The sequence below is a fragment of the Pelodiscus sinensis genome, chromosome 9, assembly GCF_049634645.1.
Source record: "Pelodiscus sinensis isolate JC-2024 chromosome 9, ASM4963464v1, whole genome shotgun sequence".
Lineage (NCBI taxonomy): Eukaryota > Metazoa > Chordata > Testudines > Trionychidae > Pelodiscus > Pelodiscus sinensis.
In genome coordinates, this window is record NC_134719.1 from 4,050,133 (window position 1) to 4,078,083 (window position 27,951).

General features: G+C 48.0%; 1 protein-coding gene across 1 annotated transcript; it reads left to right on the top strand.

The window, feature by feature from the left end:
- Nucleotides 1-27,796, top strand: LOC102452267 (cytochrome P450 4B1-like). The gene is made up of 12 exons (XM_075935923.1): nucleotides 1-411; nucleotides 4,430-4,568; nucleotides 7,455-7,499; nucleotides 11,506-11,633; nucleotides 15,133-15,254; nucleotides 15,488-15,639; nucleotides 16,475-16,581; nucleotides 18,343-18,533; nucleotides 21,674-21,807; nucleotides 22,815-22,879; nucleotides 23,585-23,667; nucleotides 25,376-27,796. The coding sequence occupies exons 1-12, from the start codon at nucleotides 205-207 to the stop codon at nucleotides 25,542-25,544; spliced, it is 1,542 nt and encodes a 513-aa protein (XP_075792038.1). The 5' UTR covers nucleotides 1-204; the 3' UTR covers nucleotides 25,545-27,796.
- The last annotated feature ends 155 nt before the right edge of the window (nucleotides 27,797-27,951 follow it).

Below are 27,951 nucleotides of genomic sequence, written 5' to 3' on the forward strand. Positions count from 1 at the left end.
TGAAATGTTTCTCCTCCCGCCTGTGTGATCGTTGATAAGGGAAACTCCATTTACAGCTCCCATCTGGGCGGGCGCAGCTCGGACACGGGATATCTCAGAGCCAGTTCCACTCTTGCCCTTCAATCAGGCTCGTGCTGCACACCGGGGTAGGCACGTGTGTGTAGATTGGGAATTCGCCGCACAAGTAAGCGACACAACAGCACCATGGCCTCTGTGCTGGACGCAGTGAGGCCCAGCTGGGCCTGGCTGCGTATGGACATCTATGGAATTTGTTCCCTGGCTGCTGTGTTTTGCCTGACCTACGCGCTGCTGAAAGTGATCCAGCTGCGTCGGAGGAGACAGCGGCTGCTCAAAGCCCTCGAGAGCTTCCCAGGCCCCCCGATGCATTGGCTGTACGGCCATGCCCATGAGGTACGGTCGGTCTATGCTGCGACTTGATAACGTATTTGGAGGGGGGGGGGGGCCGGTACTTGCAGAGGAGAGGGGCAATGCCCATGAACTATGTACGAACGGAAAAGGCCACGGTCGCCGTTGGGGGCTGGGCTGTGTTTTTCAGGGCCACACAGTAAGTCTCTCAGGCAGGATTTCTTCAGACGGGCTGAGCATCCGGAACTGCCATTCAGCCAGGCCCAAGGGATCTCCCTGGGGCACCCCGCAATGGAGGGACCCCCCCAGAACAGAAGCCACGTTGGAAAATTTGGGCCAAAAAGGCCGCAAGGCTCTGCTGTCACCGGGATCACTGCCCAGTCTCACAGGCAGGCCAGGAGCTGCCAGCGGCTTCCTGGGAGGGCCAATGTCAGAGAGGAGCTAGCCCAGCCGGAATGATACCTCCTGGGGTTGGGAACTGATGCCCCTGTGTAGGCTGCATGCCCTGCCCTCCTGGTCACTCCCCAGGGGAAACCGGGACTCCTTGGCAGGCCTGCCGATGGGGGAAGAGGAGGGGGAAGAGGACAGTTGCCTCAGGGCCCGGCAATTCTAAGGAGCCCCTGGCTACTGTCACTGCTACTATGGCAGTGGCGGCGGCCGGAGCTCGGGCCCCTTTGAATTGCTGCCAGAGCGCCGAGGCACCACGCCGGGCATGCCACGAGGCTCTGAGGGCTGTGGTGGGTGGTGGGGGGCAGCACTGCAGTGCTGAGGCTGCTGGCTGTCCCCAACCCTGCCCCTTCCACCTGAGGCCCTGAGCTGGCCTCCACACACACACTTTGCCCCCGGTGGCCATAGGCCCTGCCGCTTCTTGCTGTGGTGTATCTGCCCAGATGAGCTCAAAGGGGGAAATTAGCTTCACCTCGTTCCCCGGCCCTGTGGCTGGGCAGAACAATACAGTCTATGAGCCTTCCTCAGGAAGAGGCAGCAAACAAATTAGGAGGCCCTGGCGTGCAACCAGTGCAGAGCCAGTAAACCAGGGGTCTTCAATGCTTGGCCTGCAGCTGCACAATCCAACCTGGAAGTCCTGTTCCCCTCCCTAAACTCCATCCCTTCCTGCTCCCACCCTGCCCTCTCTTCCCCATGGCACCCTGACCCCCGAGGAGGCAAATTTTAATGGGAGGGCCTGGCACAGGGTGACAACAGCAATTGCTCTCCCCCCCCCATTCCTCATGGCAGCAGGAGCTGGGGGGGAGGTGCCCTCACTCTGCTACAGGGGAAATATGGGGGTCCCAACTGCTACTGCTGGGCTCCCCCAGTAATCACCAAGGCCAGGTCCCTTAGGGGATGGGGTGTCATGAGGGGAGAGGGCAGGGTTTGGGGGACAGGAATGAATAGTCCCCCTACCCCCGGCCTACTGGGACTCCTGGGCCAGATTATACAACTGCTCTGGGTGGGGAGTGGTGAGCACGAGCAAAGGTGAGGGTGAGCCGTCGGGTACCACAGGCCTCCAAGTCTTGTGTGGTCTTGCTGCCACCCTGAGGTGTAGCCGCAGGGATAGGGGGATGCGGACCCACCTGAAGCCACCATGTCCCAACCCAAAGCCCTCACAGTGGCGGAGGGGTCCACTGTTGGGTCAGCGGAGATCTTCCTATAACACACTGACTTAGTATCAGGCTCAACCCCACAGTCATCTAGATTCCCCTGGGCTACTTCCTACATCCCCGGGGCTTGGTCCCGCTCTGCTGTGGGCTTTGTCTGTCGTTGTGGGATGCTCTGGACAGTCCTCAGTCAGGCGGCAGCCCCAGCAGCTCCTCAGCGTCTTGGTCGGCCAGCAGCCCGGGGAGGTCTGGCCAATCCTCAGATGGCGGCCCTGGCAGCTCCTTGGTGTCTTGTTTGGTCAGCAGCTCAGGCCAGTCCTCAGAAGGCAGCCCAGGCAGCAGATGGGACGTGTCTTTCTCCCTGAGCAGCTTCCGCTCAACCGAGCTGCAGAGCCAACCCTTTATACTTCCACTTCCTGTCCCGCCCTCACACTTCCTACAGACCAGATGCGGCTCTCCTGGTTCCTCCCGCCAGGCGCAGGGTTGAGGTCCCCCCCATCATTCTCTGAGGGAGGCCACGCCTTCTCACTACACCCTCTCCCCTTAGACCAGCCCCCATTTTCCAGAAGTGGTTAAATTCCCATCCCCCAGTCATGAGAGTGTATCCGTGTTGGCCAGTTTCTTACCCGCCCGATGATGTATGGTAAAGTCTAGTTTTCCCTGAGCCCAACTTCCTGAAGGTTCCTCAAGATGGCTATGACTGGTTGAGACGGGTTTCCCAGTGGCTTCTGTATATCACAACATCCTCAGTGTAGGCTGTTGTTCACTTGATGTGGATAACAGGAGGTAGTCCATCAGCCTCAGGAAAGTTGTGGGTGCTCTCTGAAGACCAAAGGGCATTCAGCTAAACTGGTAGAGCTGCTGGTGGAAGTAAAGGCAGTCTGTTCCTTCGACTGGACCTCCAGTTAGATTTGCCAGTATCCTTTGGTCAAATCAAGAGTCAGAACATACTGGACTTTCCTCCAGCAGTCAAGTAGCTCATCTACTCTGGGCATTGGGTAGACATCAAACTGGGATATTGCACTGAACCTCTGAAAGTGGATACAAAATCTGCTTGGCTTCAGGACAAGAACTATTGGGCTCTGCCACTCACTGGAAAGTCTCTCAGTTACACCAAGTTCTAACATGGTTTGTCCCTCTCTGTTAATCTCCAAGGGTGACTACACCTCCTCGCTACACCACTCTTTAATCGTGTGCTGCTCTCCCTACATGTAATGCTTGGAACATTGTGTGAAAATGTGTGTGTGTGTGTGTGTATGTGTGTGTGTGTGTGTGTGTATGTGTGTGTGTGTATACGCACTAGGCTGTGTCTGCCTCCCTGGATTCCTTTCATGGGGACTCTCCCCTCTTTTTCCTCTATGCCATATCAAAGCAGAGGGAGGAAAGAAAAGTTTCTTGCTAAACGCATTTCCCTCCTAAATATTTGAGAAAAGAGCCACTTCTTTTGAAGTGTTTTTCTCTTTGTCACATCATCAGTTCTCTTGGCTGACTTAAAAATACTTGCTTTGCCTTCCTTGGCCTCAGGCAGCGGCGGATTTAGGGCAGGGCGAGCGGGGCGACTGCCCTGGGCCCCGCGGCACTTTCATCCGCCCCTGGCCTCAGGAGGCTGCCTTGGATTCTACAGAGATTAATCTTGTTGATTAATATTTGCAAGTATTAATGATTAACTCTCTTCAGTTGGGGAATCCCATGGTGACAGGCACTGCAAAGAGTTTACAGTCTGAGTAGATAAGACAGGTAAACAGTAGGAGAAAGAAATGATAATATCCCTGTTTGAGATACAGAGATCAAGACTTACTCATGGGGTATGTCTACACTAGCCCCCTCGTTCGAACTAAGGGGGCTAATGTAGGCATTCGAAGTTGCAAATCAAGCCCGGGATTTAAATATCCCGCGCTTGATTTGCATCTTCCTGGCCGGTCACCATTTTTGAAATGTACAAGTCCAGACTAACTGCCCATGTCTACATGCGGCAGGGACCCGGTAATTTGAATTAAAGCCCCTAGTTTGAACTACTTGTTAGACCTCCTTGCAGGGTGTTTAACAGGTAGTTCAATCTAGGGGGCTAGCGTAGACATACCCATGGAGACTAACGTGCTTATAGCATGAGGACAGCCACTGAACTTGATGGGAATGTTTAGTGGGAGACGGAAAGGTGCTACTCAGACTATCACAAACTGACCCAGGGGAGTTAATTGATTTGTCCAAGGTCACACAGGGAGTCAGTAGCAAAAGCTGCTGATTGAATTTACCTCTGCACCATCTTAGTCCAGTGCCTAAACTCTTCAGGGCAGGGATTGCATATTTTCTGTTTGTACAGCTCCTAGCACTATGCCCAATCCTGATATATATGGGTGCTACCCTAATAAAAACCATTATTAATACTTAATCATAAGACCTTCCCTTCCTCCAACTTTATTTTCTCCTTAAATGGTATTTTGTTTCTTTATAAAAAATCACTACAGCTTCAAGATCAAGAACTCAACAAGATCATGTCTTGGACAGAAAAATATCCGTATGCACACCCTGTATGGTTTGGAGGTTTCTTAGGATTCCTGAATATCTACCACCCGGAATACGCCAAAGCTGTATATAGCAGAGGAGGTGAGACCATGTAATTTTCTTTCTGAGACACTGAGACATTTTTTTTAGGCTTACCATGACTAAGTGCTGCCAAAAAAAAGTCCCGTATTAGTGGAGGGCTGATATTTTGAAAACTGCCGCCTTGTTTTAGAACAGAGGTATATATACGCTGCAAGAGTCAATAAAAATAAACAAAGTAAATCCAGAACGACTACATTTATTCATGCATGGAGGGCCCGCCAAGGGTTATGAGACCCTTTGAGCTTGCTAACATGGAAGTTAAGTTGTGCATAGGCCAGGTGCACCCTCTCTATATGGGGTGAATTTCCCCCTGTGCGATTATTTGTGCTAAGAACACAAAATGTCATTAAGTGAGTTGCCTAGGTGATGGCCGCCATCTTGGTTGACATACCAGAGACTGAAGTGGGACACTCCAGAGCTAAAAAATGAGTGGCTACAGCATGAGAGGAAGAGCCTGGCTCCTTCTCAGTGTTTGCACTTGCATCTTTTTGGATCAGACCAAGAGGAGGAGTGCCAACACAAACTAACCACTGAGTGGAATTGTGGATCCACTGAAGCCAATGGGGCCTGGATTTCATTTGTGAGGTTTAACGGCATGTGTGAACTGGGTTGCCGGTGACAGCCCAATAGGTACAACCATAGAATCATAGAACTGGAAGGGACCTTGAGAGGTCATCAAGTCCAGTCCCCTGCCCTCTCGGCAGGACCAAGCTCCGTCTACACCATCCCTGATAGATGTTTATCTAACTGGTAGTGGGTCTGCAGTGCACAAATGTAGTGAGCACTTTGGGGGAACTTTGCTGAGCCATACTATATGGCTGTGTCTAGACTGGCAAGTTTTTCCACAAAAACTTAAAAAAAGGAATAAGGGATCTTTCGGAAAAGGCTTTATTTTCCAAAAGATCCCCGTCTAGACTGACGCTTTTTTCCGGCAAAGCTCTGAGCCGGAAAAAAGTGGCAGCCATGTTTATGCAAATGAAGTGGGGGGGATTTAAATCCCCGCTTCATTTGCAATTGCGATGTGTCTAATTTGCATCCCTTTTACGGAAAAGGGATGCAGTCTAGACACAGCCTATTTGTTTTTAGATAACATGAACTTTTATACATTTCAAATGATTATCAAATAATGGACTGTTTGAAAACAGCTATATTGTTGGGGGGGGTCTGTAAAACGTTAATCGATTGAAAAGAGGTCTGTAGGCTCTGAAAGGTTGGGAGCCACTGCTCTGACCAATGGCTCTGAGGCACAATGTGATGGAAGTTTGCAGGACACATTGACCTCATTTGTGTCAACTTATTGGCCGCCAGCGGCTGACTGTTGGAAGGCTATGAATTTCCTTCTTCACACCAAAGGAGGGGAATCTTTAACGACAGTGGTGTTGGTGCTGAAGGCCTTGGGAGTGAACTCTTGGTTCAGGTTGGGTTTCGGCAGCCGCAGGTTTATTGGACTGACTGCCCAAGCTTGGTGACGCTAAAGAGGACTGCCAATCCACTTTCACGCACCATCCACTGGCGGCCTTTGCTTCTAAAGGAAGGCTAGAGACAGAAGAGAGTGCTCTAGAGTGCTTGCCAAGTGTTCCCTTGTGAACTCCGAGATAAAGTCACCCCTCCCTATTACCCGGGGACTTTGCTCCAAGATTAGGAAGAGCCCACCTGTTCCACTCTGACCTCAGGTTCAATGACCTCTCCCTACACATAGATCTAAATGCAGGGCTTGTTTCTGCTTCCCCTCTGTGTCCAAACAGATAACTCACCTCCTCCCCAGCCCGTGCACAGAGAGCAGCAGTGGAGAAAACTGGCTGAGATCCAGACTCGTGTCCCTGGGACCTGCAGTCCAAGGACAAGAGAGGCCAACAGAGGGGCCTCTTTTGGACTCACTTTTCTGCTCCAGTGACAAAGGCCACAGTTATCCCCAGGGCTTCCCCTCTCAAAAAAGATATGTTAGAATTGAAAAAAGTTCAGCAAAAGGCAACACAAATGACTAGGGGTGTATCACATTAGGGGGGTGAAGAGCGATCAATCAGATGGGGACTTTTCAGCATGGAAAAGAGACAACTAAGGGGGAATAGGGTGAAAAGCTATAAAAGCAAGGCTGGTGTGAAGAAATGTTGTTTACTCCTCATAAAACAAGAACAAGAGGGTCATAAAATGAATTTGATAGGCAGCAGGTTTAAAACAAACAAAAGGGCATCGTTCTTCACGCAATGCGCAGCGAACCTGTGGGAGGATGTTGTGAAGGCCAAGATTACAACAGCGTTCAAAAAAGAGCAAGATAAATTCATGGAGGATCGATCTATCGGTGGCTATTAGCCAGGGTGGGCAGGGATGGGGGCCCTAGCCTCTGTTTGTCAGGCTGGAAATGGGTGACAAGAGAGGAATCACTTGATGATTCCCTATTCTGTTCATTCCCTCTGGGGCACCTGGCATTGGCCATTGTTGGAAGGACACTTGGGTCAGACCAAAGGTCCATCTAGTCCATCTGGACGTTCATATGTTCCTATGGCTGGTGCCAGCTACAATCCATCCCCAGAGCTGGTTTGTGGGACAGGGACAAGGATAACGCTCAATATAGTCCCTTCATAGTGGTAATTCTCCCTCAGCTCTGTGCAGGCTGTTACCAGTCTACAAAGCCCCAACAGAAATCCTGACCACGGTATTTGTGCAGGCAGGGGCCCCTGCAATCCCCCTACCCAATGCAGCTTAAAAGCCCCAACCTCACTCGGAATGGGTTGCACTGAAATGCTTTGCTTTTCCCCGTTGAAGGATAGGCTGTCTGAAAGGTGAGAACTGACCCACCCAACGTGACCCCTTGGTAGACGTGACAGAGCTTGTTTTAGATGACAAAGTTGGCTCCATTAAAACACACATCTCTGGTGCTTTTTTCAGATCCAAAGGCTGACGTCTTCTATAATTTCTTTATCCCGTGGACTGGTACGTATAATTTTTGGTTCTCCTAGTACATTACATAACTTGGTTATGGAAGCAGTGTTGGGGTAATTGAGCGTATACAACGAGAAGTCCCGGGGCACCTTATAGACGAACAGATGTATTGGACCATGAGCTTTCGTGGGCAAAGACCCACTTCGTCAGATGCATGTAGTGGAAATTCCAGAGGCAGGTATAAATATACAGGCACATGAACAGAAAGGAGTACCAATCAAGAAGGCCAGAGATAACGAGGACAGTTCAATCAGTGACCTCGTTATCTCTCGCCTTCCTCTTCATTGGTACTCCTTTCTGTTCATATGCCTGTATATTTATACCTGCCTCTGAAATTTCCACTCCATGCATCTGACGAAGTGGGTCTTTGCCCACGAATGCTCATGCTCCAATAAATCTGTTTGTCTATAAGGTGCCACAAGACTTCTCGTTGTTTATGCAGATTCAGACGAACCTGGCTACCCCTCCGATACTTGAGGGTATTCATTTATCCCAGGTGTGAGCCCAGATGTGAAAAGGGAGTGAGAAATGTATAGCATGTCAAAACAACCTATAACAATAAAAGGTTGGGAAAAGAGGCAAAAGAGAGATAGAGACTCATAGACTCATAGACTTTAAGGTCAGAAGGGACCATTATGATCATCTAGTCTGACCCCCTGCATAGCGCAGGCCACAGAATCTCGCCCACCCCTCTTAGAATAATCCTCTCACCTAGATCTCAGATATTGAAGCCTTCAAATACTTTGAAGGCCCCAACATGTAGAGAGTCCTTCAGCTGTGATCTGTGCCCAATGCTACAGAGGAAGGCGAAAAACCTCCAGGGCCTCTGCCAATCTACCCTGGAGGAAAATTCCTTCCTGACCCCAAATATGGCGATCAGCTAAACCCTGAGCATGTGGGCAAGACTCACCAGCCAGACACCCAGAAAGTTCCCTATAATGAATGGTCAATTAGTTACCAAGATCATGTTATTTCATCCAACCATCCCCTTATCATAGAATCATAGAACTGGAAGAGACCTCAGAAGGTCGTCAAGTCCAGCCCCCTGCTCTAGGCAGGACCAATCCCATCTAAATCAACCCGGCCAGGGTTTTGTCAAGCCGAGACTTAAACACCTCTAGGGATGGAGACTCCACTACTTCCCCAGGTAACCCATTCCAATGCTTCACTACCCTCCTAGTAAAATAGTTTTTCCTAATATCCAATCTGGACCTCTCCCACCACAACTTGAGACCATTGCTCCTTGTTCTGCCATCTGTCACTACTGAGAACAGCCTCTCTCCATCCTCTTTGGAACCTCACTTCAGGAAGTTGAAGGCTGCTATCAAGTCCCCCCTTACTCTTCGCTTCTGCAGACTAAACAGACCCAAGTCCCTCAGCCTCTCCTCGTAGGTCATATGCTCCAGACCCCTAATCATTTTGGTTGCCCTCCGCTGGACCCTCTCCAATGCGTCCACATCCTTTTTGTAGTGGGGGGCCCAGAACTGGACACAGTACTCCAGATGTGGCCTCACCAAAGCCGAATAAAGGGGAATAATGACATCTCTGGATCTGTTGGCAATGCTCCTCTTAATGCATCCTAATATGCCATTAGCCTTCTTGGCTACAAGGACACACTGTTGACTCATATCTAGCTTCTCATCCACTGTAACCCCCAGGTCCTTTTCTGCAGAACTACTACTTAACCGGTTGGTCCCCAGCCTGTAACTATGCTTGGGATTCTTCCGTCCCAAGTGCAGGACTCTACACTTGTCTTTGTTGAATCTCATGAGATTTCTAGTGGCCCAATCCTCCAATTTGTCTAAGTCACTCTGGACCCTATCTCTGCCCTTAAGCGTATCTACCTCTCCCCCTAGCTTAGTGTCAACTAGTTCAAACAAAAAGACTTCCTGGTATCACTCAAGGGCTGGGTTCAGATCATGCCTGGTAAACAAGAGGAGCCGGGACTGAACTTGGCTTGGCAGAAACTAGGTCTAAATTGGTGGACGACCTAATAGGGTTGGGCTATCCTGCCCCTTCTGGGGTCCTTTATAAAAAGAGACTTTTAGGGAGGAAACCTCCCCTCTTGTGAGGCTAGCTGATGGAGAGAAGGGGAAAGGGTCAGCTTCACCTCATGGCTTCCATGCCCACGTTCTCCTGCAGCCTGGGACCCAGAGTGACACGGTTTGTTTCTATGCCATCCTGATGCGGAGATGTCCCGAGCACCAGACTAGAAAGAGGGACACAGCCACCGGTTCGTTGGACGGGTCCCAGCGTCCGGTCAAAGCCAAAGGGAGCCTTGAGCTCCATCTCCCGGCTCTGTGCATGACAGCCACGCCCATGCTCTCCGGGAAACCCTACCCCCTCCTCCATGGGAGCTGGTAACACCAAAGTGGCATGGGGTAGGATGCGGCTCCGTCGGGCGCATACTCCCCCCTCCCACACACGTCAGATGCTGAGCAGTGGTTAAGGGCACAGCAAGGGAGCTCATTCGCAGAGAGGGCTGCAGACGGGTGTTTGACCATCAAAATTCCTGCTCCCTGTGAGCAAGGGTGCTAAAAGCTTGCAGGGAGATAGCACATAGGATGGGAAAGGACTGCATGGGCCATTAAGTGCAGGCAGACCCCTCCCATATAATCCTGGTCTTAAATGACTCGAGCGTCTTCTTCAAACGGGGTAGGTTGCTTGTTCCCACAACGATGCCATCCTTAAATGGGTGCAGAGCCTAGGACAGCCCTCAGGCCCGGGCCCTGCCCCCACCCCGCTTCCTCCTGCCCCTGTTCTGCCCCCTCCTGCCACCATTGCAGCCTTCCCGCAAGCGACGTGACCCAGGGGCTTAGCAGGGTGTGGGGCTTGGTGCCGGCAGCAGGGGTCGCCCTCACACACTCACTGCAGCGGCGGGAAGCGGAATGACCCAAACCCGCTCCACTCCCCTGAGCCTGGCTCCCAGTCACCTCTCTCAGGGGAGCGGTGCAGGCTGCATCCAGGTCGCTGCACTTCCTCTAGCTCTCACTGCTAGTAGGGAGTGCAGGGTACACCTAGCCTAGCCCCCCAGGAATCCTCGAGGCCGACCTGGGCCTTGCGGGAGCCCCCAAAGCCGGGGGAAGCTGAACCATCTAATGGATGGTTGCCTTTGTCCCACAATTCCTCTGGGGATTCCGTCCCAGAAATTCACTCCTCCGTGGTTACGAGCCGTCTTCCAACTCCTAGCCTGTGACGACGTCTGCACTGGGGAATTTGTTATAACTGCATCGCTCCGGGGTGTGAAAAAGCCACTCCCCAGTGTGACATAGTTACACCCACCTAAGTACCGTTGTAGGCAGCGCTGTGTGCTCAAGAGAACACCTCCCATCCCTCAGGGAGGCGGATTAACTCTGCCCACACCAGAGCCTGCTCCTACCAGTGCAAAGCAACTCCGCTACACAGCCAAAGCCGCACAGCTGCACTGATTCAGTTGTGCCAGTGCAGCTTTTTAAGCGTAGACGGTACCTGCCCCAAATGTATTAATAAGTTATTTAGGGTTGTTCCCCTTCCTCTTTCCTCCAGCTCTCTGCATGCACAACAGAGGTCTGCATTTCTCCAGGATGAGTCCCTGTGAACACAAAGACCCTTTAATGATGACTAACAGCTGTCTGTCAAAGGCAGGACCCCTTCTCTGAGAGCTAGTCTGCACTAGAAGTGTTATGGCAGCTCGTTTTTGGGTGTTTTCCCATTAGCATAATAAAACCACCTCTGTGACAGGGCTGTCCACGCTACTGCGTAGGTTGGTGTAGCTTCCATCGGCTGGCAGCGTCTCATTCACATCCCTGTGCGACAATAATTGTACTGGTGTATCTTATCAGACAAGATTCAGCCTCTCTCATCCCAGGTGGCTTGAAATTAGCTTGTTTCAGCGAGGCCGTTTGTGTAACCCATCTGAGCAGTCTTTTCCTTTGTCATGAGCTGTAAGGTATGGACAGAAATACAGACTTTGCCACCATCCCGACGGGTTTAAACGGTGCGTTTCCCTCCTCCCCAGGAAAAGGATTAATCGTCTTACACGGGCCAAAGTGGTTCCAGCACCGGCGGCTGCTGAATCCTGCATTTCATAATAATATTTTGAAATCTTACGTGTCGCTGATGGCGGATTCTACCCAAGTGATGTTGGTAGGTACCCCACTGCGACTGCCGTCTTCCCCATCCCGCACTGAAAAGGAAGGCCCGTCAAGCTGGACTGCACGCTCAGTCATTAGAGTGAGAAAAGCTGGTGGGAGATGTACTTTGCCGTTTCCACCCTAGAAATAAATCACAGCTGGGTACTGATGTGGGGCAGGCTCAGAGATGCTCCATCCAGCAGTGGCTCCGAAGAATACATTCCTAACCTTGATTCCTGCTCCTGGAGTCAGTGGCTTTAAGAGAACCCAGAGTGGGACTCCCTGAACATTATCACTGCACAGTGAACTGTGATGCAAACTAGAGTAACAGCCCATCCTATAGCCTAGAAAGCTCAGATATTCCCCTCCTCCACCCCAGTGCCAGCCCTTGACACCAGTGGAATAGTCCATGCAAAGAGAGAATCTGGCTTTGAGTTCTAATCACCCTTGGTATTTAATTTTACTCTCTCACCTCAAGAGCACAAGTACAGCAGTCTAGTGAGAAGCAAGTCCTGCTAGATGACGGGGATCCAGCCAATTCGTGATCTGCTAAGAAAGTAAAGTAAATTCAACATGGCAGCCCTCTCTCTGGACACCTGATGTTCCTTCTATTTCATTTGGCTGAAGGACTTGGGATTCCATAGCAATCTACTGGGCTGTCCACCTATGGATTAATTTAGTACAGGTTGAACCTCTCTGGTGCCGAACCAGAGAATTTGCCGGACCACGAGAGGTCAATATTGTCTAGCACTAGCCAATAATGGTATTGTCTAGCATTGCCAACACTTCTACTGCTTACTGGGCTCTTACAAGATGTTTAGGGGTAAATTAGAGCTAAATAATGGCAAAGAACACTGAAAGCCAGGACTGGTGGCTTTAAACAAACTTTATGGGACCATGGGAAACTTTATGGGACCACGGGAAACTTTATGGGACCAGTGGAAACTTGGCCACATTCATGATAGATGGACATCCAGCTATCTTGGATCATGGATGTTGCTGGACCAAGGAGTGCCAGACTACAGAGGTTTAATCTGTATTGTCAGTGTGTTCGAAATTCCAACAAGAAGTTAGTCCTAGAAAAAATATCCTGCACTTACTTGTTTCTGCCTGTGTCCACACTAACAGGTTTACAATGAGACTGATACAGCTGTGCTGCTGTATGGGTATGTCTAGACTACATGGCTCTGTCGCCACAGCCATGTAGATTAGTTTACTAGACTGTGACGGACCGGGCCGTGTCTGGGCACAACTGAGGGCGTCTGCTCAGGGCGAATTGCTCAAATCTGGGGCTCCTTACAGCCCCCAGACTGGTGACCTCTCCAAACAGGCCACAAACCAGTCCCACAGAGTGCTTCAGCAGCCTGCCTGAAGCTTCACGAGCAAAACCCCTCCGACACCCCAGCAATATCCGTGCTCCAGATGGCCCCAGGCCTCATACACAGGTGGGGGGTCCTAGCATCCAATCCCACCTACCCCGAACAAGTTCTGTCCGGTTCCAAGAAACCAGCCACAGATCCCTGGTCAATTTACCCTCTGGACCTTACCCACAAATCACGCTGGGCCAATCCTTTAGCATCTAACAACTAAAGGTTTATTAACACAAGAACGAAAAGCATGAGAGTAAGGTTGTTAAAGATTAGTACGTTACATGCACCAAATCTCCCAGTCCTCGATGCAGGCTCTAGCAGAGATGTTACAGCTGCTGGTTTAAAAGTTCTTGTTGCACATCCTATCATCAGGATGGGTTCACAGGTCTTCCAGGCTCTTTGATCCCTGCAATGCTGCCTCTGGGATGAAGTGCTGAGCTGAGAACCAAATGGCATCGACCGCATGGCCTCTTTATACCTCCTTCCTGGCCTCTTCTAGTATGTAGCAGGTCACCTGGACAGAGGCCAATCCCTGTGTTTCCTGCTGGCTGCTCTCAGGTGACAGCCCCCATTCTTTAGGTGTGTCCATAGCCCATTGAGAGCCATTGTTCCACAGGGCCTCGGTAATTAGCATGTCCACAGGCTCGGCCCTGCCCAATGCTTAACCACATGCAGGGAAATCTTCAGTGTCCATACAAGTACATGCTAATAATTGCACACACAGACATTATACAAACACCAGAACAGCATACATAGGATTATCAGATAATAAGCTTCTATTCAATACCTCACATGGCCCCCTCCTATACCATTTTTGGGGCCAACACCCCCACCTATGGGTGCATCAGTGATCCAGCTGCTCCCCTCAAGATCCAGCAACGTGACACCTCATCCCACGAGGCATAACGGGGCGGTCGACAAATGCCTTTGATGTTGACCGCGGAGCATCCAGACAAGCGTGCTGAGCCGACAAACAACTGATTGGCTCAGCGCGGCAGCCATTTTAATTTAAATGAAGCGGGGATTATTTCAATCTCCGCTTCATTTGGGCATGTCTAGTAAACTAATCTACATGGCTCTGGCGACAGAGCCATGTAATCTAGACATACCCTATGAGTGTACATGCGGCCTCGTCATGACAATAGGAGGCATTTGATCACATCCCTAAGTGATAAAAGTTTTGCTGAAATAATGCTAGTGTGGACACAACCTCCCTCAGCACAAATCAATTATTGAGACTAATGTGTGGCATGGACTTCGTTTAGTCCCGTCACTGCACAAGTTGAGTGTAAATATTAGAGGTGCATTCAAAACCGTGTAAGATACTAAACTCAGACACAAAGTACCACAAGGCTTCGGTATTTAAGGAATTGCCATAAAAAAATGCGACAAGGTGAATGAGGTAATATCTTTGGTTGGACTGACAAGCACTCTCCACAATACATTGGTCCAATCAAAGATATTAATTCCCCCATCTCAGCTCATTCTTTTATGGTATTTCCTTAAATATTCTCCCTCATCCACCTTGTCTCTTTAATATCCTCAGACACACATAGCTCCAGCTATATTGCATACATAATAGAGTTATAATCAACCACTGGAACAGATTAATGAGGGAATTGATTCACTCCTTCTTGCTTGGAATCTTTAAATCAGGTTGGATGTCTTTCTAAAAGACATGCGCTAATTCACCCAGAACTGCTCTGTTTCTTCACTTTCACTGTAATGTTATAAAGGAATCTAAGGGTGCACCTACACTACAGGGCTTAACTCAAAATAAAGTATGAAAATTGAGCTATGTCAATCGCGTAGCTTATTTCGAAACTGGGAGCATCTACACAACATTTATTTTGAAAGAGCATTCTTCCTTCAACTTCCCTTACTCCATGTACAATGAGGGTTACAGGAGTGGGAGTAAGAAGACCTCCAGCATGCTAGTATTTTGACACTATTTCGAAATAACTGCCTACTGTGTAGACACAGACGAAGTAATTTTGGAATAGCGCTAGTTACTTCGAAATAGTGTTGCAGTGTAGATGTACCCTAAGACAAAGGAATTATTCAGAAGATGACAGATGAGATTGTGTTGATGTGAGACATTCCATTTGATTTGTATATGCTGATCTCTCTCTTTCACATTAGGATAAATGGGAAAAGCGGATAAACCCAGACAAGTCGTGGGATATCACAAAGGATGTTGGCTTGTTGGCTTTAGACGGAATGCTGAAATGCACCTTTAGTTATCACAGTGACTGCCAGAACAGGTCAGTGTGAGAAGAACGCTGGTCTCACTCAAACTCAGGAGCTGAGTTTAATTTCTGGCTGCACCAGAGATGTCTTGGGTGACTTGGGGAAAACAATGTAGGCTGCAATTTTCAATACAAGCAAAGAACAAGCTCAAATTCCTGGGGAGGGAGGAAGAGATGAAGTTATACCAAGGTAGTCTAAATGTCCCTCTTCGCACACATTAACTTCCCCTTCCTTGTCTTCCACTTAGGGACAATACATTCCTCACAGCTATACATCAGCTCACGGGAATGCTACAAGAAAGAACGAGAACAGTTCTGTACCACAGCGACCTCATCTATTGGCTCACGCCCCATGGGCGTCGCTTCTGGAATGCCTGCCAAATAGTCCATCGACATACCGGTATTTCTTTCCTCTCTTGACTCAAGACTTTCTTCTGTGCAGTTGAGCTATTAATCATGCTGAAGTTATGGGTCTCTGAAGAGGGATGTCATTATGAGTAGGAGGAGGGGACACACTCGAAAATATTAGATTAAGAAAAAAAGGGGCTTGTGTTGGTAAGAGACTTAAGAACAGACTTTAGGGCAGCTCTACTAACCAGAAGAACCTCACATTCTGATCTATTGATTGACTCATGCAGTGGAATCAGAGACGAAAGAAATCTAAACTATCTCATTAATCGTCCAGAGGTTCTCCAAGTGTGCTCCTGGGCTACATCTAGACTGGCATGATTTTCCGCAAATACTTTTAACGGAAAAGTTTTCTGTTAAAAGCATTTGCGGAAAAGGACCTTTGCCCGAACGGGAGCAGCATAGTATTTCCGCAAGAAGCACTGATTTCTTACATGAGATCGTCAGTGTTTTTGCGGAAATTCAAGTGGCCAGTGTAGACAGCTGGCAAGTTTTTCCGCCAGTCTAGACACAGCCCTGAAGTATAAGCAGTCCACAAAGACCTGGCAATCTGCAGAATGAAAAAACACTTAATACTTCTGTGTCCTAAATTTCCTCACTTAGGAAAAGGGGGCTGTAGCACATAATGTATGGAGTTCTAAGGATACCGATTGCAAAGAACATTGAGATTCGCTGTAGCAAGGAGTAAAATATTCTGCTTTCTAGTGAGTAGACCAGTCCGTTTTTAAATGTGTCTAGAGATAGAGCTTCCACCATTTGCCTTCCAAGATGATTGAATTACTGGTGAATCACTAGTTAGCTCAATATATTGATCTTTCTTTCCCTAGAGAAGGTGATCAGGGAGAGGAAGGAATCGCTCAAGGATGACCAAGAGCTCGAAAAGATCCAAAAGAAGAGGCACCTGGACTTTCTGGATATTCTTCTCTGTGCCAAGGTGAGTTTGGAGGAACTAATTGTAGCTGCACCATGTGCAACTTTCACTAAGCATCACTGGCAGATTTCCAATCACTGCCTTTTCCAGTTAGTCTCTTCTCTAATCTTATTGGCTGATGGACATCTTTGGAAGGTCTTGCTGCAGTAGGTCAAATGCATCTTTGTTGTACAGGGGAGGGAAGTCTCCTTGAGTCTTATCCCAGGAGTGAACTCAGGCGGAATCTATCACGATGCTTTTAAAAAGCTGAAATCAAAATGAAATACTTTAAATTAGTTGCAACAAAAAGGTTTCATTCCATTTAACTTTTTAATTCACCAACATTTTTGGGGAGAGGGGGAAATGGTTTTGCTCTATCCTGAGATCCTTTTTAACTGTTGAAATCATCATTTAATGCATTGCATTAATCGGATCCATTATTTATCCAGCTGTAACAACAAGGACTGTTTGTTGAAACCGGACCCTCTTTCTCCAGTTCCACTTCTCATACAGTTTGGGCCTCACTGGAACTGATGGAGGGAATTTTCTGGTGCAGGTTGATTTCCTGCCTCTGGCCTTCCAGCCTCTGCCCTTCTCCACCACTGGCTCCGCTTCTGACCCAGGCAGGTCCCACTGCCTCTGGGCTTTGGCCACTCCCACCAGGCTCCGGCTCCGGCTCTGGCCCCTCTGCTGCCCGGCTTGGGTTGTGGCCACTGCCGCCAACCTCCGGCTCCAGCCACTGCTGCTGGACTCTGCTCCCAACCCCACTGCCATCAGGCATGGGCTCTGGCCACTTCTGTGGGGCTCGGGTTCTGGCTCCTTCCCCAGCCTCCCTGCCACCAGGCTCAGGGTCCATCCCTGACCCCAGTGCCGCCAGGCTGCCAGAAACCAGCCCCAGCTGGGTTGCTAGATGCCAGCCCCAACAAGGCTTCTGGATGCCGGCAGGGCTCCCAGCTGCTGGCTTCTTGGCCACGGGTTTCCCTGCAGGCAGGACTTCTTGCCCCAGGACCTGGCAGACTAGGGATGCTGCTGGACCAGAGTCCAAGTTTAGGGAGGTGCAAGCTGTGCTACAATATCTACAACCAAGTAGGCCATTCACCCAGTTTTATGCCAGACCATCCTGCCTTTATGTGGTTTGTTCACGGCCTGGTATGGGTCTCAAACCAGAGCCGGCTTTGTCTTCTAGCATGGGTGGAGGATTGCTGAGAACCCTGCTCTGCTCCTTGCTGTCTGTGCAAAGTCATGCCATCAGGGCCAGAGGGGTTGGTCTGCTAAATGGCATGCTACAGGCTGTAGGATGGCACAAGAGGTCTCATCTTCAGGGGAGGAACAACCAGAGAGATCTCCTGGATTCTGGAGATGCCTCAAGGCCACCCAGTCTAAAACCCCAAGCACACTTTAGGGCCCCTTTGGTCTTAGTAGCTACATGATATGCAGGGGTGAATTCATTACACCGCAATGTGGCCATAGGGTGTCTTAGGGTTTGGACTGTATGAATCCTTGACGGGCAGCTCTTCAGGAAGTTGTTCTTCTGGGGGGCTTGGTTCTTGTGGAAGTGCAGAACACGAACAAAAGAAGATAGGAACTGATGAGCCAGGATGCCCATCTTGTCCTGTGTCTGGCCATGGCCACCTCCTTCCACAGAAGTCGTAAGAACCTCACCGTAGCAGATGGGGGATACCATACCCACCCTGTTAGGTCTTATCCACATCTCTAATCATTAGACATTGTCTTACATGCTGAAGCATGAGGTTTAATAGCAAATCTTGTCCATTCCCACCTTAGGATGAGAACGGAGAAAGGTTATCCGATGAAGATCTGCGTGCCGAGGTGGACACTTTCATGTTTGCGGGCCATGATACCACATCCACTGGCATCTCCTGGATCTTGTACTGCATGGCCATGAACCCAGAGCACCAGCAGAGATGCAGGGAAGAGATCCAGGCGGTTCTTGGAGACGGAGAGACCATTCAGTGGTGAGACTTCCCCTCACTTATTGCACGTTGTTTCTTCTTGAAGGTCCCTGTTGGATCACTGTCTGATGCTGAGACTTCAGAATGTTCCAAACTCTGCTCTTAACCATTGCACGTCAGGACTTGGGATGCGAGTTTAAAATGTCGTGACCATCACTAGTTAAGTTTGAGGCTTGTGCAGAGTCTGAGGATTTTAAGCCGGGCTAACTGTCCTGACTTCACTGGGGTTATTCCAGACTTTCCCTGGTGCTATTGAGAACAGGCCTTCCTGCTATAGTAACTGAGCATCTGACTTAACATGCGTGTATTGTGTGGTGTACGGGCAGGCACTAGATCCTGCACCCAGCTGAGATGTTTATTGACAAGCTGCACCTTGCAACATGGTGGTGGCTTGTCATCGCCTACTTGTGTTAATTACTGATTTGGGTATCAACCGCCATAAGCTTTATTAACGACAAGCAACTGCAAATCAAATGCACTAAATAAGTACCAAGAATGATCAATGAGATGAAAGCGGTCATGGGCTGAGTTAGTGCCCATAGCACCAATGAAAATAAATAGGGAAGCACAGATCTCTTGCAGGTGCAAGGGTGACAGCTGGCAGAAATGTGGGATTTCCAGTGTTTGAGACATTTTGGCACTTTGACATTTGACTGTTTCAAATCAGAGCAAAACCCAATTGTTCCAGATTCCTCCTGAACTAGAACTTCCCCGAACCGTTATTTTGGAAACACTGCTGTATGGTCGGGGACCCCAGAGATTCCAGTCTCCTGGTTCAGTTGGCTGGGAGACTGGTGGACTTGGGGTCCCCAGATCTGTGGCAGTATGCATGGCAGGGCTTTCCCAGGACATCCAGGCTAAAATGCTGGGACCCTAGAATTTTTGAGCCTTACTCTGGTCTACTCAGGCGTCCCAGCCCCTGTCTCCACGACAGAGAGCCTGACGTCCAGGCACAGTGGGGCTACCCCAGAGCTGCAGACAATGAAAGCTTGAGTTCCCTAGCCCCAAAGTAGGGTTCAAGGGCTGTCCCATTTAGACAAACTGGGGAACCAATTTTCCAATGTCACTTGGTCTAAGCTGGCGGAAAAGTTCTTTGAGATCAAATGGCTTTTGTGAAAAATGTTAGGTTTGATGAAATGGCATTTTCCAGCAAAACTTGATTTCAACAGCAATGTTTCCCACCAGCTCTACTAAGGATGCATTTTCTCAATAAACATTTAAGATGTCCAATAATGTTATGATGGAGGGACATATGTTAAAAAAAATTGGATTCTTTAGTGGTAACATTTCTCAGAATTTTGAAATACTCATGCAAATCACAAAAGTGTATATATATATATATATATATACACACACACACACACACACACACCCCTATATGGAGAGACATATAGCTCAGAGTGGAGTTTTCCCACAAGTAATGAGGTCCTCCCAACGGGTGCATCTAGACTGGCAAGATTTTGTGCAGTTGCTTTTGCGCAGAAACTTGCCAGCTGTCTACACTGGCCACTTTAATTTGTGAAAGAGCACTGACTTTGTAATGTAAATACTTTCCTGCTCCCGCTCAGGGATAAGCCCTCTTGCGCAAGAATACTTGCACAAGAGGGCCAGTGTAGACAGGCACCTTAATTTTTTGCGCAAGAAAGCCCGATGGCTAAAATGGTCATTGGAGCTTTCTTGCGCAAGAGAGCATCTATACTGGCCCAGATGCTTTTGCGGAAAAGCATATTTCTTGCGCAAAAGCACATGCCAGTATAGACGCTCTTTTGCGCAAATGCTTTAATGCAAAAACTCTCGCGTTAAAAGTATTTGTGCAAAATCTTGCCAGTGTAGACGTAGCCAATGAATTTATTTTGTAACCTTGAACAAATGTTGTTAAAAATGCATTTTGAGCAAATGAACAGCTTTGGTCGTGCTTTAAATTTTCAAACTTTCTAACTTTTCCTTTTACTGCAAATAGCATTCATTGAATGCTTGTTCCGCAGTATTAGGGCTTCTGGTAAATACAGAACAAATGGTATCTGGTCTAGCAACAAGCCTTGGACAATCCTTTTATAAGTTTTTAAAAAATATATCTGAGAAGGAGTCAATGAAAAATAAGGACATTGTGGTTATCGCAAAAGAGTTCCTGAGATAAGAGAACTGGAGCTGGTTTAAAAATGGAAATTGTTTTTCATGGGAACTCTAAGAACATTACTTTCACGATTTCACTTTTTTTTTTGTTTCTTTTTTGATGACTAAAACAAATCTCAAAGTGAAAGATTCTGGTTTTCCAAAGCTAAATCCAAGAATCTGTACCTGAGAAACTGTGTTGAACATATTTCAGTTTTTGATTTTTGCTTTGAAAAAAAATAAAAAAATTTCAACCCATAAAAAATTCTCAGAAAGTTCCATTTTTGTCAAAAAGCAATTTTTCATTAAAAACTATAGTAATGGGTAAATTTTGAGTTGCTATAATCACAATATCAGATAAGCAGTGGACCCTGTCTTTGGATATCTGGCCCTTTCATAGGTGGAAGAGGTACATTTATTGTAGGGCCAGATTCTGCTTTCAGTTGCAATGGAGTAACCCCACTTAAGTTGACAGCACTACGCCAGTTGAACACACGGCTTGGGAGAGCAGAATTTAGACCTTTCTTGGATATCAAAAAACATAACAGGATTTCCCAGTCTGGGTCAGAAGCCTTCCACCTGAAGAGGTCAAGAAAGCATTCCTTTTAAGGCATGTCTACACTACACGGAAGATCAGTGTTACCGTGGTTGATCTTCTGGGGTTGGATTTAATGGGTCTGGACTAGACCCGCTAAATCAAACTCAGAGGGTGTCCCAATCAGCACTGGTACTCCTGCTCCTCATAAGGAATAAGGGAAGCTGACAGGAGTGTTTGCTCCCGTTGGCCTTCTGCTGTGTGGATGGTGCGGAAACGCCATTTAATATACGTCAACTCCAGTTATGTAATTATGTAGCTAGAGTTGCGTATCTTACGTCAACCTTCCACTGTAGTGTTCAGACTACAGCTTCCCTCAAGGGTTTACAATATAAAACATTCACCTAGAAGAGCAGAACATTGTGCAGACAGCCTTGTATTTCTGCCCCTGAGAAGGAGGCTCCCAAGTTTAGCCATATCTTTGGTTTCTTTTCAGGAATGACCTTAGTGACATGCCCTACTGCACCATGTGTATTAAAGAGAGCCTCCGCCTCTACCCTTCGGTGCCTCAAGTGTATAGACAACTCAGCCAACCAGTCACATTTTCCGATGGCCGGACTTTGCCAGAAGGTCTGATTCCAACCCTTCTCCTGTGCTCTTCCTAAGTTTAACGGGTGTGGCGCTACATACAATAGCTATTGGGCATTGCATGCATGGGGATCCCAGTGACTGCATTTGCATCCCATTCCTAAAGCCAGAGAAGGGTTGGGGGGAAGGTTTGGGTTTATTCTATTTGAAAAGCAGGCTGTGAAATAAGGATCTCAATCTTAGTTTAGATTTTGAGCCTTGCAAACTTTGCAGTGGCCCAGAGAGGTGTCTGATCCAAGTCATGACTGGGCCCCTTGTACAGAGAAGAGCAAGCCAGGAAATCCAAATCTGGCTACAATTCTGATTTTAGCTACCTCCATACCCCTGATGCAGGTTACTTCTACACAGCAGCCTGTGATGGCATTTGAACCGCATGTTGATATCCCTGTGCTAGCTGTACTCTTGCTAGCTTGCTACAAATAGCAGCAGAGGCCTCACAGTGCAGGCTGTAGAAGTGAGTAAATACCCAAAAAATCCCTGCAGCCCATGCTGAAACTCACTCTGTTATGTACTCTTCAATTTTTAGGGAGCTAGCCAGATGAAAGCTAGCATTGTTATGTTTCCATGGGACATGATTCCCCACTCCCCAGCTGCAATGTAGTTGTACCCTCAACATCAGGCATTTTGGACCTGGGCTTCGAAATAGTGTTGCAGTGTTCCCATTTTCGCGATCAGGGCTTTTTTGCACAAAACAATACAACGTTGTCTACACTGGCCCTCTTGCACAAAAGCATGATCTTACATGAGATCATCAGTGTTCTTGTGGAAATTCAAGCAGCCAGTGTAGACAGCTGGCAAATTTTTCCGCAAAAGCAGCTGCTTTTGCCGAAAAACTTGCCAGTCTAGATGCGGCCCATGAGTAATGGCTGAATTCTGAGTAACAGCAATTGTGGGGCGATGGTGGAGGAATACAAAAAAATATAAATGGAAAGAAAATATTGTAGTTGATCATTTTCTTCTTGTAAGATCTTCTCTCCCATTCTTACCAGGTAGCCTCGTATCTCTGCACATCTATGCGCTTCACAGAAACCCCACGGTATGGAAAGATCCAGAGGTGCGTTCCTTTGCTTTTTGTGGTATTCAGATTGTTGCTGGCTATGCACAAGGGAAGGAACCGTCCCTTCCCATTCGCTGTTGGGGCAGTGTGGCTATATACTGACAAAATCTTGGGCAGGCCCTAACAGTACAGTCTGGCCTTCTATCTATGACAGATTTCTCTTGGGATTGTTTCTGAGCTAGATTTTGGGCTAGTTTCTTCTCTCGTCAGACCAATGTACATCCAGAACACATTTCTGGATACCAGGGGAGATATTCGGGATTTGCACCAATGCAACTGAGATCAGAATATTTTACCCTTTTATCGGCACTCACAATGAAGATGGGCCTCAAATTTCTAGTTATTTACAACAGTATAATTTGCTCTGAACCTTTCAAATCCCATTATCCCAATTAGGGTAGTCAATGAAGGTTCACATTATCAATACAAGGCCTCCATTCTCCATTGAATGGCTTTGTATCTGAGGCAGTAATTTATATCCCAATCAGGTCATTTTTGCACAATGCACACGGGTGATTCAGTATGTAAGATGCATGTCAATGGAGAAGAGGGCCCAATTGTACCCTCAGGTACACAGGCGACGTGGGATAATCCAGACAGCTGAAAGTAGCACTGGGACTTTGCTATCTGAACCCGGTTGCCAGAGGCAGCGGTGGCTTTGTGACAAAACATCTTTACAGCGCAGCCGATCTTTTCTTCCAGGTGTTTGACCCCCTGAGATTCTCCCCAGACAACTTCTCTGATCAGCATTCCTTCGCCTTTTTGCCCTTTGCTGCTGGACCACGGTGAAGTATTAATTATTTAATTGTGGGAACAAGTTTAGTAAGAAAGAAACTTACAAATTGAAAGCTACAATGAGAGAAGACATTTCCTAATTCTTCTCAGAAGCGGGGTTATGGTAGATTGTCATTTAGTGCCTGATCCCATGTCAACTGATTACAGATACATTATTATTTTTATTGACGTAGTTCCAACAGTTACCGACTAATATTACAGCACCTCATTGTTCTAGAATCATGATATTCACCTAGAGAAAGACAGGGTATCCAGTGGCCAGTGTGTATTAGATACTCCCCTCTGAGACTGCTTTGTCAAAGCTACAAATCTATTACGACCCTGCTTAGAGAACCTGACTTTTTCTTAGGCTGGGTCATTCTGCTGGTCCCTCACAGAGACCCTTGCATGTCAATCTAGATGGTGGTGATCACAGTAGACCTCACATGGAAGAGCTTAGGATCAAACTAGTCAAAGGCTTGGATGGGGAAACTGAGGCACAGAACAGGAGTGACTGGCCCAGTCACAGAGCAGGCCAGTGTCAGAGCTAGGAATGGCACTCAATAGAGCACACTGCCTCTCTTTACATGCTAAGAACATAAGAACAGCCGTACTGGGTCAGACCAAAGGTCCATCTAGCCCAGTATCCTGTCTACCAACAGTGGCCAGCACCAGGTGCCCCAGAAAGGGTGGACCGAAGACAACGATCAAGCGATTTGTCTCCTGCCATCCCTCTCCAGCCTCTGAGACAGAGGCCAAGGACACCATTTTATCTCCTGGCTAATAGCCTTTTATGGACCTAACCTCCATGAATTTATCCAGCTTCTCTTTAAACTCTATTATAGTCCTAGCCTTCACAGCCTCCTCTGGCAAGGAGTTCCACAGGTTGACAACACGCTGTGTGAAGAAGAACTTCCTTTTATTAGTTTTAAACCTGCTACCCATTAATTTCATTTGGTGTCCTCTAGTTCTTCTATTATGGGAACTAATAAATAACTTTTCTTTATCAGCCCTCTCCACACCACTCATGATTTTATAGACCTCTATTATATCCCCCCTCAGTCTCCTCTTTTCTAAACTGAAAAGTCCCAGTCTCTTTAGCCTCTCCTCATATGGGACCCGTTCCAAACCCCTAATCATTTTAGTTGCCTTTTTCTGAACCCTTTCCAAGGCCAAAATATATTTTTCGAGGTGAGGAGACCACATCTGTACACAGTATTCAAGATGTGGGTGTACCATAGTTTTATACAGGGGCAGTAAGATATTCTGGGGTCTTATTTTCTATCCCTTTCCTAATAATTCCTAGCATCCTATTTGCCTTTTTGACCGCCGCTGCACTGTGTGGAAGTTTTCAGAGAACTGTCCACGATAACTCCAAGATCTTTCCTGATTTGTCGTAGCCAAATTAGCCCCCATCATACTGTACATATAGTTGGGGTTATTTTTCTCGATGTGCATTACTTTACACTTATCTACATTAAATTTCATTTGCCATTTTGTTGCCCAATCACTCAGTTTGGTGAGATCTTCTTGGAGTCCCTCACAGTCTGCTTCTGTCTTGACTATCCTAAACAGTTTGGTATCATCTGCAAACTTTACTACCTCACTGCTTACCCCTTTCTCCCCTTTCACCATGCTGGTGGTCTTGAATCAGGTGCTTACTAACTTAGCCTGTAAATCTCCCTTACTAACTGTGTAGGTTTCCTTCTCTCTTCTCAGGAACTGCATCGGGCAGCAGTTTGCCATGACGGAGTTGAAAGTGGCCCTCGCTCTGACCCTCCTCCGCTTTGAACTCTCAGCCGACCCTGCTAAACCTCCTAACGTCGTAACTGAGCTGATCCTGCGCTCCACAACTGGAATACACTTGTATTTAAAGAAACTTCCCTAATGCCCTCCATGCCCCATGCTGAATCTCTCCATGCCAAGGGTCCCTCTTTCCCTGGCCAGCAGCCTGCCCCACCTTTGTCAGGGGTGGGGGTCTTACAGCTGGTTTCTGGGGGTAGGGAGCCCAGCTACTGTTTCCAGGACTTTTTCCCCTGCTGTGCCTAACTTTTGCTCCCTTCCTCTCCTCTCACTCTCCCCCTCACCTGCTAACCCAGAGGCTTTTAAAGGCCTTCTGCAGGTCTGAAGTGGAATCAGCTGGCCCCAATCTGCCCAGGGCCAGCTCCCTACCAGCTGCTCCTAATTGCCCTGCAGCCCTTAACCTCTAATTAGCAGGCTTTTTACCCTCCCTGAGCTGCCTTTTCCCTATGCTATAACAACCCTCTGGCCTAAGCTTGCCACATGGTATTTTCAGCAAAACCTGCAAGCAACCTGACTTTCTTAGTAGGTTTGCCCCTCTTAACTCTCCTTTAGTATTTGCACAGGAGTCAGGTCACTCTGCTTACCACAACACCAGGGTTGTGTTATTTGTGTTGATCCTCCACACAGGGGTGAGTTTTACCATAAGGGCTGCTTCACACAGAGATATTAAAATATGAAACTCTTCCATGGATTACTGTTTGTGGCCTTTGTTCAGTGAACCACTCTTGCCTTGGGACTCAGTGGGTTTGCTGAAGATGTTTGTGTGTCTCTCCATTATGAGTCAGGTGGTATTTTGTGTGGTCTAGCAGGTAGGCACCTTGCCCACAATTCCCAAGCCTGCTTTTCCTGTCTCTCCTCTTCACTCCTCAATAAAGCTCTTCTCAATTCCCAGGAGCTGAAGATCTGGCTGGGAATTCTTGCTGGAACAAGATGTGCTCCATGGGAGAGTTCACCCTGAGAGCTCCAGGGCCCCATGCAGGCTTGGCCAAGTGTTCTACAGGGATGGAGTGAGGAAACATCACAGGGCAGAGTTAAGGGTACCTAATAAGCATGTTAAATTGGGGTTCTCTGACTAATCGTGTAGTCGATACAAGTGGTATCAACCACACAATTAGTCAATAAGGACCACTCTGCAGAGCTACAGCGGGGGTAGCTCCCGGAGCCTGCTCAAGCCAGGACTGAGCAGTCCTGGCTCATGCTACCACTGGGCTCTTACTAAGTTTAAAATACAGAGGTGCAGCATTCTGGATCAGCACGAGATGGGACTGCTTGGCTCTGGCTTGCGCCGAGTCCAGCAGCTCCTGTTTGTGGTGGCCAGGACTGGCTGCAGCTGGGGCCTGCTGCTGGAGCAGCCCCTGCACACAGCCAGCCCAAGATGCCATGAACAGAAGCTGCTTGGTGGCAGCAATCCGTGTCCACAGTGAGGGGCCAGCATGGACAGGGCTGCTGCCGGAGCAGCCTGCCCTACCCCCCCCCCCCCACCACTGCCTCAGATGGGGGGGTGTAGCCAGACAGGAACCCCCTGTAACATCCATTTTTGCTTGCCTGGAGCATACAGGGCACACAGAACAGAAGGCCCGGATATGGCAGGCTGCTGTGACCGTGAATGGCTGTAAACAGAGATATGCCAGTTGCTGACCAAGAGGCTGCCAAGGAGTGCCCTTGACTAAAACCCATATTAATACGAACACACAGCCATCCGCGGGGGGAGGAATCTCTCGCCCAGTAAAAAAAAGTCTAATACTCACAATTTAGTTAACTCTCTTACAAGTGTAAATTATTTGAAACTTGCTTGTAAGAACTGGCACCACAGAAAAGGACCAGTATAATTTGGCATCTTAAGATAAGAAAGAGGATACGGGCCCCCAGGGGTATAAAGATGGGTCCAGCAGCACATTTACGCTGAGTGTCAATCTACCATCTATCTGCTGGTCGGGTTAGGTGTTTTGACCTCCAAAGGTTCCACCTCGTATTCGTCTTTCCTAGGAATTGAGGGACCGGCCCTGGCTTGACCTGCTGGAGTCGAGAGGCACAGAAGGGGGTAAAAATTGTACCTGGATGTGGTCCTCTGTCTTAAGTGTACACATAGACTTAGAGCTCTTTAAAGATTAAGCTGTCACTTGGTACCATTATTTCTATTTTCTATCTTTATTTTCTTTGTAACTATTTTTTTAAGATCTATATTTGCTAGCAGCTAAGAAATAGAGCAATAGCCATTGTAACCATAAGATCTGTATTTGCTAGCAGTTAAGAAAGAGAGCAATAGCCATTGTAACCATATGCTTTTATAAGTCTTTTTAATAAACCTGTAACTGTTTAAGTTTTTAACCTGACTCCTTCAGTTGCTTTAACAGAACCAAGCACAATTTAAAAGAACTTCAGCCGGTCATAAGGGACAGGTATAATATCATAGAAACATGCAGCCTGTGACCACTCTTGGAGTGGGCCCCCATCAAAAATTGTTACCCACCCCTGCCCTATAGGAATGATTC

What these genes read in the sequence shown, in the direction of transcription:
- LOC102452267 (XM_075935923.1), top strand. Translation starts at nt 205, where the DNA reads ATGGCCTCTGTGCTGGACGCAGTGAGGCCCAGCTGGGCCTGGCTGCGT. An exon ending in ATTCTACCCAAGTGATGTTG is followed by an intron (nt 11,634 to 15,132) that starts GTAGGTACCCCA and finishes CTTTCACATTAG; the next exon opens with GATAAATGGGAAAAGCGGAT. An exon ending in GACGGAGAGACCATTCAGTG is followed by an intron (nt 18,534 to 21,673) that starts GTGAGACTTCCC and finishes GTTTCTTTTCAG; the next exon opens with GAATGACCTTAGTGACATGC.